This window comes from Scyliorhinus canicula, chromosome 15 (assembly GCF_902713615.1).
Source record: "Scyliorhinus canicula chromosome 15, sScyCan1.1, whole genome shotgun sequence".
Classification (NCBI taxonomy): domain Eukaryota; kingdom Metazoa; phylum Chordata; class Chondrichthyes; order Carcharhiniformes; family Scyliorhinidae; genus Scyliorhinus; species Scyliorhinus canicula.
Genome location: NC_052160.1, coordinates 90,141,498 through 90,155,607, shown reverse-complemented (window position 1 = coordinate 90,155,607; position 14,110 = coordinate 90,141,498). Strand labels below are relative to the sequence as shown.

The 14,110-nt window shown below is 46.8% G+C and overlaps 1 protein-coding gene across 9 annotated transcripts in view; it reads right to left on the bottom strand.

Annotated features, from left to right (window-relative positions):
- LOC119978579 (transcriptional enhancer factor TEF-5-like) overlaps window positions 1-14,110 on the bottom strand; it is a 278,752-nt gene that overhangs the window by 72,029 nt on the left and 192,613 nt on the right. For all 9 annotated transcript variants that reach the window (XM_038820338.1, XM_038820342.1, XM_038820339.1 and 6 more), the window contains exon 3: window positions 13,114-13,178. In XM_038820338.1, coding sequence (XP_038676266.1) covers window positions 13,114-13,178 — 65 coding nt within the window. The remainder of the gene's footprint in view (window positions 1-13,113; window positions 13,179-14,110) is intronic.

Sequence of the window (14,110 nt, the reverse complement as noted above, 5' to 3'; positions counted from 1 at the left end):
ACAAGTGATTCAACTGCTTTAGTAACCCATGGTTCCCTCACTCGACCACTTCCTCCCTGCCTAACAGGTACATACTTATCAAGGACACGCAGTAGCTGTTCCTTGAACATGCTCCACATTTCCATTGTGTCCATCCCCTGCAGTTTTCCTCTCCAGGCGATGCATCCTAAGTCTTGCCCCATCGCATCATAATTGCCTTTCCCCCAGCAATAACTCTTGCCCTGCGGTTTATACCTATCCCTTTCCATCGCTAAAGTAAACGTAATCGAATTGTGGTCACTATCACCAAAATGCTCACCTACCTCCAAATCTAACACCTGTCCTGGTTCATTACCCAGTACCAAATCCAATATGGCCTTGCCTCTTGTTGGCCTATCTACATACTGCATCAGGAAACCCTCCTGCACACATTGGACAAAAACGGATCCATCTAAAGTACTCGAACTATAGTGTTTCCCGTCAATATTTGGAAAGTTAAAGTCCCCCATAACAACTACCCTGTTATTTTCGCTCCTATCCAGAATCATCTTTGCAATCCTTTCCTCTACATCTCTGGAACTTTTCAGAGGCCTATAGAAAAGCCTTAACAGGGTGACCTCTCCTTTACTGTTTCTTAACTCAGCCCATACTACCTCAGTATTCGAGTCCTCATCAAATGTCCTCTCAGCCACCGTAATACTGTCCTTGACTAACAATGCCACCCCTCCCCCTCTCTTACCACCTTCCCTGAACTTACTGAAATATCTGAATCCCGGCACCTGCAACAACCATTCCTCGCCCTGCTCCATCCATGTCTCCGAAATGGCCACCACATCGAAGTCCCAGGTACTAACCCATGCCGCAAGCTCACCCACCTTATTCCGGATGCTCCTGGCATTGAAGTAGGTGCACTTTAGACCACCTTCCTTCCTCCGGTACACTACTGCAACTTTGAAACCTTACTCATGACCTCACTACTCTCAGCTTCTTGTGTCCTGGAGCTACAATTCAGGTTCCCAATCCCCTGCTGAACTAGTTTAAACCCTCCCAAAGAGCATTTGCAAACCTCCCCCCGAGGATATTAGTACCCTTCTGGTCCAGGTGTAGACCATCTCGTTTGTAGAGGTCCCACCTACCCCAGAATGAGCCCCAATTGTCCAGGAATCTGAAACCCTCCCTCCTGCACCATCCCTGCAGCCACGTGTTCAACTACTCTCTCTCCCTATTCCTTGACTCGCTAGCACGTGGCACGGGTAACAACCCAGAGATAATAACTCTGTTTGTTCTAGCTCTAAGTTTCCACCCTAGCTCCCTGAATTCCTGCCTTACATCCCTATCCCTTTTCCTACCTATGTCGTTGGTACCTATGTGGACCACGACTTGGGGCTGCTCCTCCTCCCCCTTAAGGATCCCGAAAACACGATCTGAGACATCGCGGACCCTGGCACCTGGGAGGCAAAACACCAACCTCTCGTTCCCACAGAATCTCCTATCTATCCCCCTAACTCTGGAGTCTCCAATGACTAATGTTCTACTCCTTTCCCCCCTTCCCTTCTGAGCAACAGGGACAGACTCTGTGCCAGAGACCCGTACCCCATGACGATGGGATATTCCGGCCCCAACAACGGTGCACGGGCTGCCGGGCATCAAGGGATGCAGTCAACCGGTAATTCCGTTGACAACGGCGGGACAAGAAAATCCTGCTGGGGGCTGCCTCTGCCGCTGAAAAACACACAGCGGAGAGATCTCAGGGAAAACATTCCCGGGGTCTAAAAATGTTGGAGGGAGAAAAGGCCAGTTGACTGACAACCAAGAAACCAACCAATTAGCTAATGGAGCCTATTTGCTTTTTAACTGGGGTTGCTTTGAGAGAAAGGAGTGTGGGGACGTGGTAGTAATGGCATGATGCTTTCAGTAACATGTCCAACCAGAGTTGATAACCTTCAACTTATCACAAGTCTGTGAGCAGTGCTATAACTGACCCAGCAGAGCAGAGTTAGTTCGCTATGGAAAATGCTTGGATGATCCCTCCCAATTATTCACCTGCAAAGTCTCAAGTCCAGCTCATGTGGAAGACTTCGATATGTTTGGCTCCAGGAATAATGATCGTCATCCTCACTATCATAGATTGTTGTAATAAACCCATCTGGTTCACGAGGCAAGGAAATCTGCTGTCCTTTACTGGTCTGGCCTACATGAAATTCTGGACCCACGGCAATGTGGTTGACGCTTAAGTGGCCTCTGAAATGGTCTTGAAGATCATCCAATTTAAGTGCAAGTAGGGATGGGCAACAAATGATGGCCTTGCCAGTGATGTCCATATACCATGAAGCACAAAAAGTCACTGAACCAATTTCCAGTTTCGATAGATTAGACAAGCGGTGAAGCAGAAGTTATTAAATGTCCTCTGCTACCTCACTGCTAGCAGCCTAAAATTGCTCCTGGATTCCACTAATCTCACCCCACTTGGAAACACTTGGATCAGATACAGGGCCAGACCGAACCGGACTCAGAGCCAGATCGGACCGGAATGGAATAATTAGCAGTCTCAAATTCGCCGCAGCAGTTCCAGGTGACACTGAATCAACACATACAGCATAAGGCACACCCAATCACAATGCGGGCTCCTCTGACCGAATCTACTCCTATTGATGAGTCAGTAAACAAAGTAAAGTTATTTTCGTAGTAATTTTTTTCAGAAAATATTTGGTAAACCTTTTCGATAATATGCAGAGGATGAAGAATGAAATAGTGGAATTCCTTGGTCACCATTTAGATGGTACACATTGCTGCCACTGTGTGCCAGTGGTGAAGGGAGTTAATATTGTAGCCATCTGGGATGGCTACTTACAACCAGGAACAGGGAAGGTCACAAAGCATAGCGGGAAAAATGGACAATGCGAGATTCAGGCAGGCTCAGAGCCTGAATATATATTTGTGAATGAGGAACCCAGACGGTATCGAAACCCCCAACCGATTAACATTTGATGGCCCGTCTCCGCCAGACAAAGGACTGATACTTGAGCGACCGATACAACTCCAGACATTTCAATGCCACTCCCTGAACTAGGGAGGCATAAACAACAGGGTCAATGACCAGCCATCATTGGTTTATTGTTCCCTTTATTGGTTCAAATCGAACACAGTGATCAGGAATTACCCAATTAGTGGGGTCCAAACTGAAGGACCGCCCAAAAGAGAGCAAAAAAACCCCCAAGGATAAAAAGAGAGACCACCATGTGTTCCACCTCTCTTGGACCTGGCGCTCCGGCAACGTCTATTTCCAAGTGCAGCGCCACCAGAAGCAAGTTCAAGTTCAATGCCCGCTACCAGACTCGAGCCTAGCTGAGCAGCAGTTACTTCCACAGACCCAATAGATACAGATCAAAACAACGGCCACTGTTCCTCTGACCTAAGCCGGGTGACTGAAGTTAAGTACAGGTTGTCATAGTTGATAGGTGTAGTTTAACTAGTGGTGTTTATGTTGCATGATTAATTGTGTGTGTAAATAAAGTACCCTTGATCTTGAACTAACTAACTGGTGTTTGGCTCTTTGACCGATAGCTGGTTGAATCTTGTAGTGGTATCATTTGATACCTGGCGACTCTGAGCAATATAATATAGATATCCAAAGAAAGGAGGGCAACCTCATTGACTGCCATATTTACAGTAGGTAAAAAAGGCAACAATATTTAAAGCAAGGAATGGGATGCTGATCAAGCTTTCTCCTGGATGGCGTTGAGTTTTGAGTATTGTTGGAGCTGCACTCATCCAGCCAAATGGAGGGTATTCCATTACACTCCTGATCTGTGACTTGTAGATGGTGGACAAGCTATGGGAAGTCAGGAGATGAGTTACTCACCACAGAATGCACAGTCTCTGGACCTGCACTTGGAGCCAGAGTATTTAAATTGCTGGCCCAGTTCAGTTTATGGTTAACGGTAACCCCCAAAATATGTTGATAGTGGTGGATTCAGCAATGGTAATGCTGTTGAATGTCAAGGGGAAATGGCTAAATTCTCCTTTGTTGGAGATTATCATTGCCTGGCACTTGTATGGCATGAATGATACCTATGGGGCAGCGCCTAGAGCCATTTAAATGGCAAGAGTGGGAATGCTTAGGGATTTTTTGATTTGAAAGTGGATGGATCTCCAGGACTTGATTAAACCTATCACAAGCTGTTAAGAGAAATGAAGAAGGGTGCAAAGTGGCGCTGTGGTTATCACTGCTGCCTCACAGCGCCGGGATCCCAGGTTCGATCCTGGCTCTGGGTCACTGTCCGTGTGGAGTATGCACATTCTCCCCATGTTTGCGTGGGTTTCGCCCCCACAACCCAAAGATGTGCAAGGTAGGTGGATTGGCCATGCTAAATTGCCCCTTAATTGGAAAAAATGAATGGAGTACTCTTAAATTTTTTTTAAATGAATGATACCCGTGACTTAGCAGCCCAAACCTGAATCTTGTCCAGATCTTGATTAATGTGAGAAGGTGCTGCTTGAATAGCTGAGGAGTTATGAATAATGCTGAACAATCAGCGAACATCCCACATCCATGCTTTTGACCTTTTGATGGAGGGAAGGCCATTGATGACGAAGTTCGAGATGGCTAGGTCGAAGACACAACTCTGAGGAATTCTTGCAGTGATTTCCTGAGGCTTAATTTGATTTGATTTATTGTCACATGTACCGGTACAGTGAAAAGTATTTTTCTGTGGCCGAGGGAATGTACACAGTACGTACATAATAGACAAAGAGAATAATCAACAGAGAACATTGACAAATGGTACATCGACAAACAGTGATTGGTTACAGTGAGGAACAAGGGGCCAAACAAAGCAAATACATGACCAAGAGCAGCATGGGGCATCGTGAATAGTGTTCTTGCAGGGAACAGATCAATCTGAGGGGAAGCCGTTGAGGAGTCTTGTAGCTGTGGGGAAGAGACTGTTCCTATGTCTGGATGTGCGGGTCTTCAGACATCTGTTCCTTCTGCCTGATGGAAGGGTCTGGAAGAAGGCAATGGCTGGTGGGAGGGGTCTCTGATAATGCTGTCTGCCTTCCTGAGGCAGCGGGAGGTGTATACAGAATCAATGTGGGGTGGCAAGCTTGTGTGATGCGCTGGACTGAGTTCACCACACTCTGCAGTTAACTGCGATCTTGGACCAAGCAGTTGCCATACCAAGCTGTGATGCAGCCGGATACGATGCTCTCTATTGCAGATCTGTAGAAGTTTGTGAGAGTCGATGCAGGCATGCCAAATTTCCTTATATTCCATAGGAAGTGAGACATTGTTGGGCCTCCAGCAAGCACAATTATCTTTGTGCGAGGTATGGCTCTCAATAATGAACAGTTTCCCATCTCCACATGCTGCCTTGGTGTCAAGGGCAGTCACTCACTTTACCTCAGGAATCCAGCTCTTTTGTCCATGATTAGACCAAGTATACAATGAAATTATGGAGCTGAGTGACCCTGGCAAAACCCAAACTGAGCATTAGTAAGCAGGTTATTGCTGAGTAAGTATTGCTTGATAGCACCGTCGACGGCCTCTTCCATCACTTTGCTGATGATCGAGAGTAAACAGATGGGGCGATAATGAGCTGGATGGGGTAGGGCATACTGGGGCATTTTTCCACACTGTCTCTGGAACAGCTTGGCTAAGGGTGAAGCTAGTTCTGGAACACAAGTCTACTTTGCTGGAATGTTCTCGGGGCCCATAGCCTTTGCAGTATCCAGTGCCTTCAGCCATTTCATGAGGGGCTGGTTTAGCACAGGGCTAAAGAGCTGGCTTTTAAAGCAGACCAAGGCAGGCCAGCAGCACGGTTCAATTCCCATTCCAGCCTCCCTGCACAGGCGGTGGAATGTGGCGACTAGGGGCTTTTCACAGTAACTTTGTTTGAAGCCTACTTGTGACAATAAGCGATTTTCATTTAATTTCATTTCGCATGGAGTGAATTGGCACCTGTGATTGGATTGGATTGGATTTGTTTATTGTCACGTGTACCGAGGTACAGTGAAAAGTATTTTTTTGCAAGCAGCTCAACAGATCATTCAGTACATGGAAGAAAAGGGAATTAAACAAAATTCAAGAAAATACATGAGAATACATAATTAATAGGGCAACACAAGATATACAATGTAACTACATAAGCATTGATATCAGTTGCAGGGTGTAGTGTTAATGAGGTCAGTCAATAAGAGGGTCATTTAGGAGTCTGGTGACAGTGGGGAAGAAGCTGTTTTTGAGTCTGTTCGTGCGTGTTCTCAGACTTCTGAATCTCCTGCCCGATGGAAGAAGTTGGAAAAGTGAGTAAGCCGAGTGGGAGGGATCCTTGATTATGCTGCCTGCTTTCCCCCGGCAGCGGGAGGTGTAGATGGAATCAATGGATGGGAGGCAGGTTTGTGAGATGGACTGGGCGGTATTCACGACTCTCTGAAGTTCCTTGCGGTCCTGGGCCGAGCAGTTGCCATACCAGGCTGCGATGCAGCCCGATAGGATGCTTTCTATAGTGCATCTGTAAAAGTTGGTAAGGGTTAATGTGGACATGCCAAATTTCCTTAGTTTCCTGAGGAAGTATAGACGCTGTTGTGCTTTCTTGGTGATAGCGTCGACGCGAGTGGACCAGGATAGATTTTTGGTGATGTGCACCCCTAGGAATTTGAAACTGCTCACCATCTCCACCTCGGCTCCGTTGATGCTGACAGGGGTGTGTACAGTACTTTGTTTCCTGAAGTCGATGACCAGCTCTTTAGTTTTGCTGGATCTAGTTGCAGAGTGGAGAGCCAAGTCCTAGGTTTTGGAGCTTTGATATGAGCTTGGCTGGGATTATGGTGTTGAAGGCGGAGCTGTAGTCAATAAATAGGAGTCTGATGTAGGAGTCCTTGTTTTCGAGATGCTCTAGGGATGAGTGTAGGGCCAGGGAAATGGCGTCTGATGTGGACCGGTTGTGACGGTATGCGAATTGAAGTGGGTCAAGGCGTTCCGGGAGTATGGAGGTGATGCGCTTCATGATCAGCCTCTCGAAGCACTTCATTACAACTGACGTCAGGGCCACCGGGCGGTAGTCATTGAGGCATGTTGCCTGGTTCTTCTTTGGTACCGGTATCATGGTGGTCTTCTTGAAGCAGGTGGGGACCTCGGAGTGGAGTAGGGATAGGTTAAAGATGTCTGTGAATACCTCTGCCAGCTGGTATGTGCAGGCTCTGAGTGCACGACCAGGGAACCCGTCCGGGCCCATCGCCTTCCGTGGGTTCACTTTCAGGAAGGTCGATCTGACTTCGGAAACTGTGATGGTGGGTATGGGTGAATTATGGGCTGCTGGGGCACTCGACAGCAGATTGTTGGTTACCTGCTCAAACCGAGCATAGAATGCATTAAGTTCATCGGGGAGGGGTGCGCTGCTGCCAGAGATACTGCTCGGCTTCGCTTTGTAGCCCGTTATGTTGTTTAGTCCTTGCCACAACCGCCGAGTCTGTCTGTGACTCTAGCTTAGTTTGATATTCTCTCTTGGCATCTCGGATGGCTTTGCGGAGGTCATACCTGGATTTCTTGTATAGGACAGGGTTGTCTGCCTTGAATGCCTCAGATCTGTCCTTCAGTAGGGAGTCAATCTCGCGGTTGAGCCATGGTTTCCGGTTGGGGAACGTACGTACTGCTTTCTTTGGCACGCAGTCGTCCACACATTTGCTGATGAAGTCTGTGACGGTGGTGGCATACTCATTTAAGTTAGTCACTGAGTTCTTAAATATGGACCAATCCACTGACTCTAAGCAGTCACGCAAGAGCTCTTCTGTCTCCTCGGACCAGCACTGCGCAACCTTCTTAGCTGGATTCTCCCGCTTGAGCTTCTGCTTGTAAGCCGGGAGAAGAAGCACAGTCTTATGGTCTGATTTCCCAAAGTGCGGTTGGGGGATGGAACGGTAGGCGCCCTTGATTTTTGAGTAGCAGTGGTCAAGAGTGTTGTCGCCCCTGGTGGGACAGGAGATGTGCTGGTGGAATTTTGGCAGTACACTCGAGGTTGGCTTTGTTGAAATCTCCAGCCACAATAAACAAGGCCTCCGGGTGTTCTGTTTCATAGTTGTTTATGACTGTGTACAGTTCATCCAGCGCCTTCCTCACTTCAGCCTGGGGTGGGATGTAGACCACTGTGATAATGGCTGAAGTGAACTCATGTGGAAGATAGTATGGGCGGCACTTTAAGGTCAAGTATTCCAGGTCTGGGGAGCAGTAGGTCGCCAGGGTCACCACATCCAAGCACCAGGAGGAGTTCAGGAGGAGTTGATGAGGAGGCAAACCCCTTCGCTTTGCCTGAAGATGCCTTGCGGTCCGCCCGGTGAATTGAGACCTTGGGACCTCAGGAGAAGATGGAGCTCGATTGGTGACTCAGCACTTCTGGCTGAATACTTTTGCAATTAACCTTTGCACTAATGTGCTGGCCTCCCTCATCTTTGAGATTGGGTGGGGCAGGATGGTGGCCTAGTGGTTAGCACAACCGCCTCACGGCGCTGAGGTCCCAGGTTCGATCCCGGCTCTGGGTCACTGTCCGTGTGGAGTTTGCACATTCTCCCTGTGTCTGCGTGGGTTTCGCCCCCACAACCCAAAAATGTGCAGAGTAGGTGGATTGGCCATGCTAAATTGCCCCTTAATTGGAAAAAATAATTGGGTAATGTAAATTTATAAAAAAAAAAAAAATTTTTTTAATCTTTGAGATTGGGGATGTTTCTGGAGCCTCCTCCAAAGAAGGAGATTATGCAGGTTAGCTGCTTAATTGTCCATCATCTATAACTGGATATGACAAGACTGCAGAGATCAGATCCGACTCATTGGCTGTGGGATCATTTAACTCTGTCTCTTCAATGCTGCTTAGCATACTTTCGTCCTTTGTTGTAGCATTATCAGTTTGACAACTTATTTTGCAGTATGGCTGGTACTGCTCCTGGCATGCCCTCCTGCACTTCTCATTGAATGAGGGTTGCTCCCCGGGCTTGATGATAATGTAGAGTGGGGGATATGCTGAACCAGGAGGTTACAGAGTGCGGTCGAGTACAATTCTGCTGCTGTTGCTGATGGCCCACAGCACCTCATGGATGCTCAGTTTGGAGCTTCTAGATCTGTTCAGAATCAATCCCATTTAGCACGGAGGTAATGACCTACTGCACGATGGGAGGGTACCTCAATATGAAGACAGAACTTGGTCTCCGTAATGACTGTGAAGTGGTCACCAATACTGTTATGGACAGATGCTTCTGCGACAGTTACATTTGCAAGGATGAGGTCCGGTAGGACTTTCCTTCTTGTTGGTTTCCTCCTCACCTGCCACAGTCCCAGTCCAGCAGCTATGTCCTTTAGGCTTCAGCCAGTTTGGTCAATAGTGGTGCTTCTGAGCTCCTCTTGCTGATGGGACATTGAAGACCCCGTCCAGAGTACATTCCGTGCCCTTGCTACCTTCAATGCTTCTTCAAAATGGTGTTCAAAGTGGAAGAGTAGTGACTCATCAGCTGGGGGGGGGGGGGGGGGGGGGGGGGGGGGGGGGGGGGGGGTTGGTGGTAACCAGCAGGATGTTTCCTTGCCCATCTTTGATCTGAGACTTCATCGTGTCTGGAGTCAGAACTCCCTCCCAATTGAATACTATTGTATTGCTACCTCTGCTGGGTCTGTCAAGTTATATCCAGGAGTGGTAAGGACGGATTCCGGGGCATTGGCTATAAGGTGTGATTCAGCGAGTATGTCTATGTCAGGATGTTGCCGGACTAGTATGTGGGACAGCTCTCCCAATTCTGGTACAGGCTCCCACATCTAACCCAGCGATTTGGTCAAGTTCTCTCACCCGGGTGATCAAGCCTCGTCTACTGATGGGAAGTCTTTTTTTTTAAATAAACAGTTCGAAAGCTGCCAAAGTTTGACCTGGAGTCACGGTCAATCTGTGGAATTCTATAGACTTGCACTGCGAACCTTACAGCCGGGGGCCTGTTGGTGTCAATTTGTTTAAGTCTGAACCATCTGCTAATAGTGGTCACCTCTCAATGACAAGACATGGTGCTCCAATAAAGCACCAAATGGCAACAGGAGATTGTTATCCAGTGCACTGATCTTCCTGCATTCTACCTCCCTATGGTCTATGGTTAGAGGACAGAAGCGTAATTCATCGTCTCCCAGTTGGATTCCAAATCCAGAATTTGGGAGGAGATGTTTCACTCTGCTGCCTCACTGCTCGTATATTGGGATTTTTACAAAATTACAGTTAGAGAATTACAGAACATGCCATACAGTCTGTCCCTTCAGGAGAGGAAGGGAAATAATTTGGGGGAATAAAAAAAAATCTGTAGCCTAGATTTAAATTCTTTTTTAAAGTAAGTTTCTAAAAATATATAGCAATTTGAAAAATATTTCAAATATTTGCTGTGATTTGGCATTTCCAGTATTAAATTGTAATAAAACATAAGGGGGCCATTTGGCCCATCGAGTGCACTGACCCTCCAAAAGAGCACTCTAACCTAGGCCCACTCCCCTGCCATGTTCCTGTAACCCCACCTAATCTTTGGACACTAAGGGACAATTTTAAGCATGGCCAATCCACTTAATCTGCACATCTTTGGACTGTGGGAGGAAACCGGAGGAAACCCACATAGACATGGGGAGAATTTGCAAACTCCACACAGTCACCCAAGGCCGGAATTGAACCCAGGTCCCTGGCACCGTGAGACAGCAGTGTTAACCACTGTGCCACCGTGCCACAAATTTCCACTACTTTGAGGACTGACATCACCCGTGAACGGTCAAGCTCTAACTTGAAGTTTATACCAACTCATTCTGAACTCCCACACCTCAGGAAAATGTTCCTCGCTACTGACCAAATTAAATTTGTTCATCAGCAAGGAATTGGGTGGTAAGATTGGACATACACCTGCATGTGATTATCAGGTGTGGTCCAATTAATTTGGCCTTAAACTACAAGAAAGGAGCTCACCCTGAACCTACTAATAGTCCTGCACCCCTTGTAATCACTGCTTCTCTATCCATTTTCTCAATGCCCCGATTGTTTGAGGTTTTTTTTAAACAGTTTGATCATTCTTCTTGTTTCAGAAAAAGAATTAACCATTACAATAATTTTTAGCCTGAATAGCTGATGGTCTTCTCTGACTTACAGCTACATGGGTGCTAGATGCAACAAACATTAGCACAGTCTCATTCAAGCTCCAAGCATAAGACACAACATACAACAACACCTGTATTTAGGCACTAATTGGTAATGCCACACCGACAGGCTTGAAGATGGTGTAGGAATTGCAAAGATGACACCAGAAATAGGGAGAGTTCTGGAATGAGGTTGAAAATGAAAATAACGGGGCAGCACGGTGGCGCAGTGGGTTAGCCCTGCTGCCTCACGGCGCCAAGGTCCCAGGTTCGATCCCGGGTCTGGGTCACTGTCCATATGGAGTTTGCACATTCTCCTCCCGTGTTTGCTTGGGTTTCGCCCCCACAACCCAAAGATGTGCAGGGTAGGTGGATTGGCCACATTAAAATTGCCACTTAATTGGAAAAAATGAATTGGCTACTCTAAATTTATTTTAAAAAAGAAAATGAAAATTAAATGAAAATCGCTTATTGTCACAAGTAGGCTTCAAATGAAGTTACTGTGAAAAGCCCCTAGTTGCCACATTCCGGCACGATAGGAGGATTTGGCCAGTGCTGCACCTGATCTGGGACTTCTAATGCGAACACCGGCTGTCTGAATTGGAGTGTAATTCTAATCTTGATAGCCCTGGAGGGGAGATGGTGCTGTATCCATAGAATCCCTACAGTGAAGATGGAGACCATTTGGCCCATTGAGTCTGCACTGACTCTCTGAAAGAGCACCCTAACTAGACCCAAACCTCTGCCCTATTCCCATAACCCTGTAAGCCCCATCTAACCTTTCAATACTAAGGGCAATTTAGCATGGCCAATCCACCTAACCTGCATCCCTTTGGACTGTGGGAGGAAACCGGAGCACTCGGAGGAAACCGGAGAACGTAAATACTCCACAAAGTCACCTAAAGTCGGAATGGAACCCTGGTATCTGGCGCTATGAGGCAGCAGTGCTAACCACTGTGGCACCATGATGCCCTGTCGTGACTGGACTACTAATCCAGACGCGCTGGCTAACACTCTGGGGACTTTGCTTCGAACCCCAACAGCAGCTGGTGAAATTTAAATTTGATAAATAAATCTGGAATTGAAAGCTAGTCTCAGTAATGGCGACCGTGACAACAATCATCGATTGTCGTAAAAACCCATCTGATTCATTAATGTCCTTTAAGGAAGGAAATCTCGAGCACGGTGGCACAGTGGTTAGCATTGCTGCCTACGGTGCTGAGGACCCGGGTTTGAATCCCAGCCCTGGGTCACTGTCCGTGTGGAGTTTGCACGTTCTCCCCGTGTCTGCGTGGGTTTCACCCCCACAACCCAAAGATGTGCAGGGTAGGTGGATTGGCCACGCTAAATTGCCCCTTAATTGGAAAAAATAGTTGGATATTCTAAAAAAAAATTTTAAAAGAAGGAAATCTGCTGTCCTTACCTGCCCTGGCCTACAAGTCACTCCAGGCCTGCAGCAGTGTGATTGACTCTTAACTGCCTTCTGAGGTGGGCAAGCCATTCATTTAAAGGATGATTTGAAGTGGGCAACAAATGCTGTCTTCCCAACAATTGCCACATCCGAGGAAAACAATAATCACACAACCCCATTCCCAAGTAAAAAATAAATCTCGTATTCGCTTTGTAGGTTTCTGAGGAAGTGACCTACAGGAAATAATGCATCAGGAGTAAGTAGAGTAGGATTCATTAAAGTTTATGTCTAAGTTTCCCTGACTGGACATGTTAGAATATTACTCGGAGTGAAGGTAGACTATTTGGCCAAATCACTCCTATCCCACCTGGTCAACCTTGGAATAATTGACTATTAAAGGACGACAGTTCTCTCCTTACAAATTACATTTAAGTGTTTGCGGCAAGTATCTCAACAAAGCGCCTCTGCCTCTCGTTACCCACCATGCTGCCCATTGCCCATTCACCATGCCAGCCTTGAAGCAGCAGCAGCCATGTTTCAGCACAAGCCACCCCTTTCTGCCCCAAAGCAAAGCTTCCCAGGCCAGCTTTACCTGCTTCCTTGTACGTGTTTTGCCAGTCCGCAGCTTGATGTATCTCGCGATCAACTCATTGCGGCCTATCGGAAAGGAGAAAAACAAAATTAAATCAATCCTTCAATCATCTCCATTGTTGTCAAATGCAAATGCAACAAACAGCAGAAACAAACTGACTCAACACAATAACCCTGTGTCCCCCCTTCAAAGGCCACCTAAAAGTCACCAAATCGCAGAGACAATCTGCGTAGAAGGGTGGCAAGTTGACCAGGGTTCCCAGTGTGGGGTTACTACCCGGTGATTGGCTTTGGACAAGGCAGAGATTGGATGAGGCCAGCATCATACGTGGGCACCCTCCTCAATTGCCCAAAAAGCAACCAACCCTCACTGTCCCGACAACCCGAATCAGATACATTTTTATGGCCACAGCTCTTTTAGGGTCGAGCATTCGCATCCAACATCTATCTTTCTGGAGTTTGGTGTCCTAAACTGTTGAGATTAAGACATAGCTCAGCAAGGGTTTCCAGGTAATCCCCTGTACTTGGGTTCAACTTATTTGAGGTTCGGCAGATTTATTTTCTCTTAATGAAAATAAATCTGTATCCTACAGTCATATTGGATCGACAATAACATTAGTTCGTTGGGGAAACTGCTGAATCAGAAACATCACCTAGACTAGCAACTGTCACATCCCCCTGGGCTAGGGTACAGTCAATTCCACCCCCCCCCCCCCCGACCCGGAGTCGCAACACAAGAGAAATTAGCCCAACAAACTACAGTCACCAAATTTGTAAATGTAACACACACAGAACCTTCCATTATTTAACAGTAATATAATTCAACTGATAAAAAAATCTAACTGACTACCTAATACTCTTTCTGAGCCCTTCCTCCCTTTCCAACCCACCCCACTCTATACACACACACAAAATATTATAAAGTAAAAAGGATAAAAGATCTTAGATGCACGATGATGATGACAGTTAAAGTCTTTCAGGAGGTAAAGCTCTTGCTT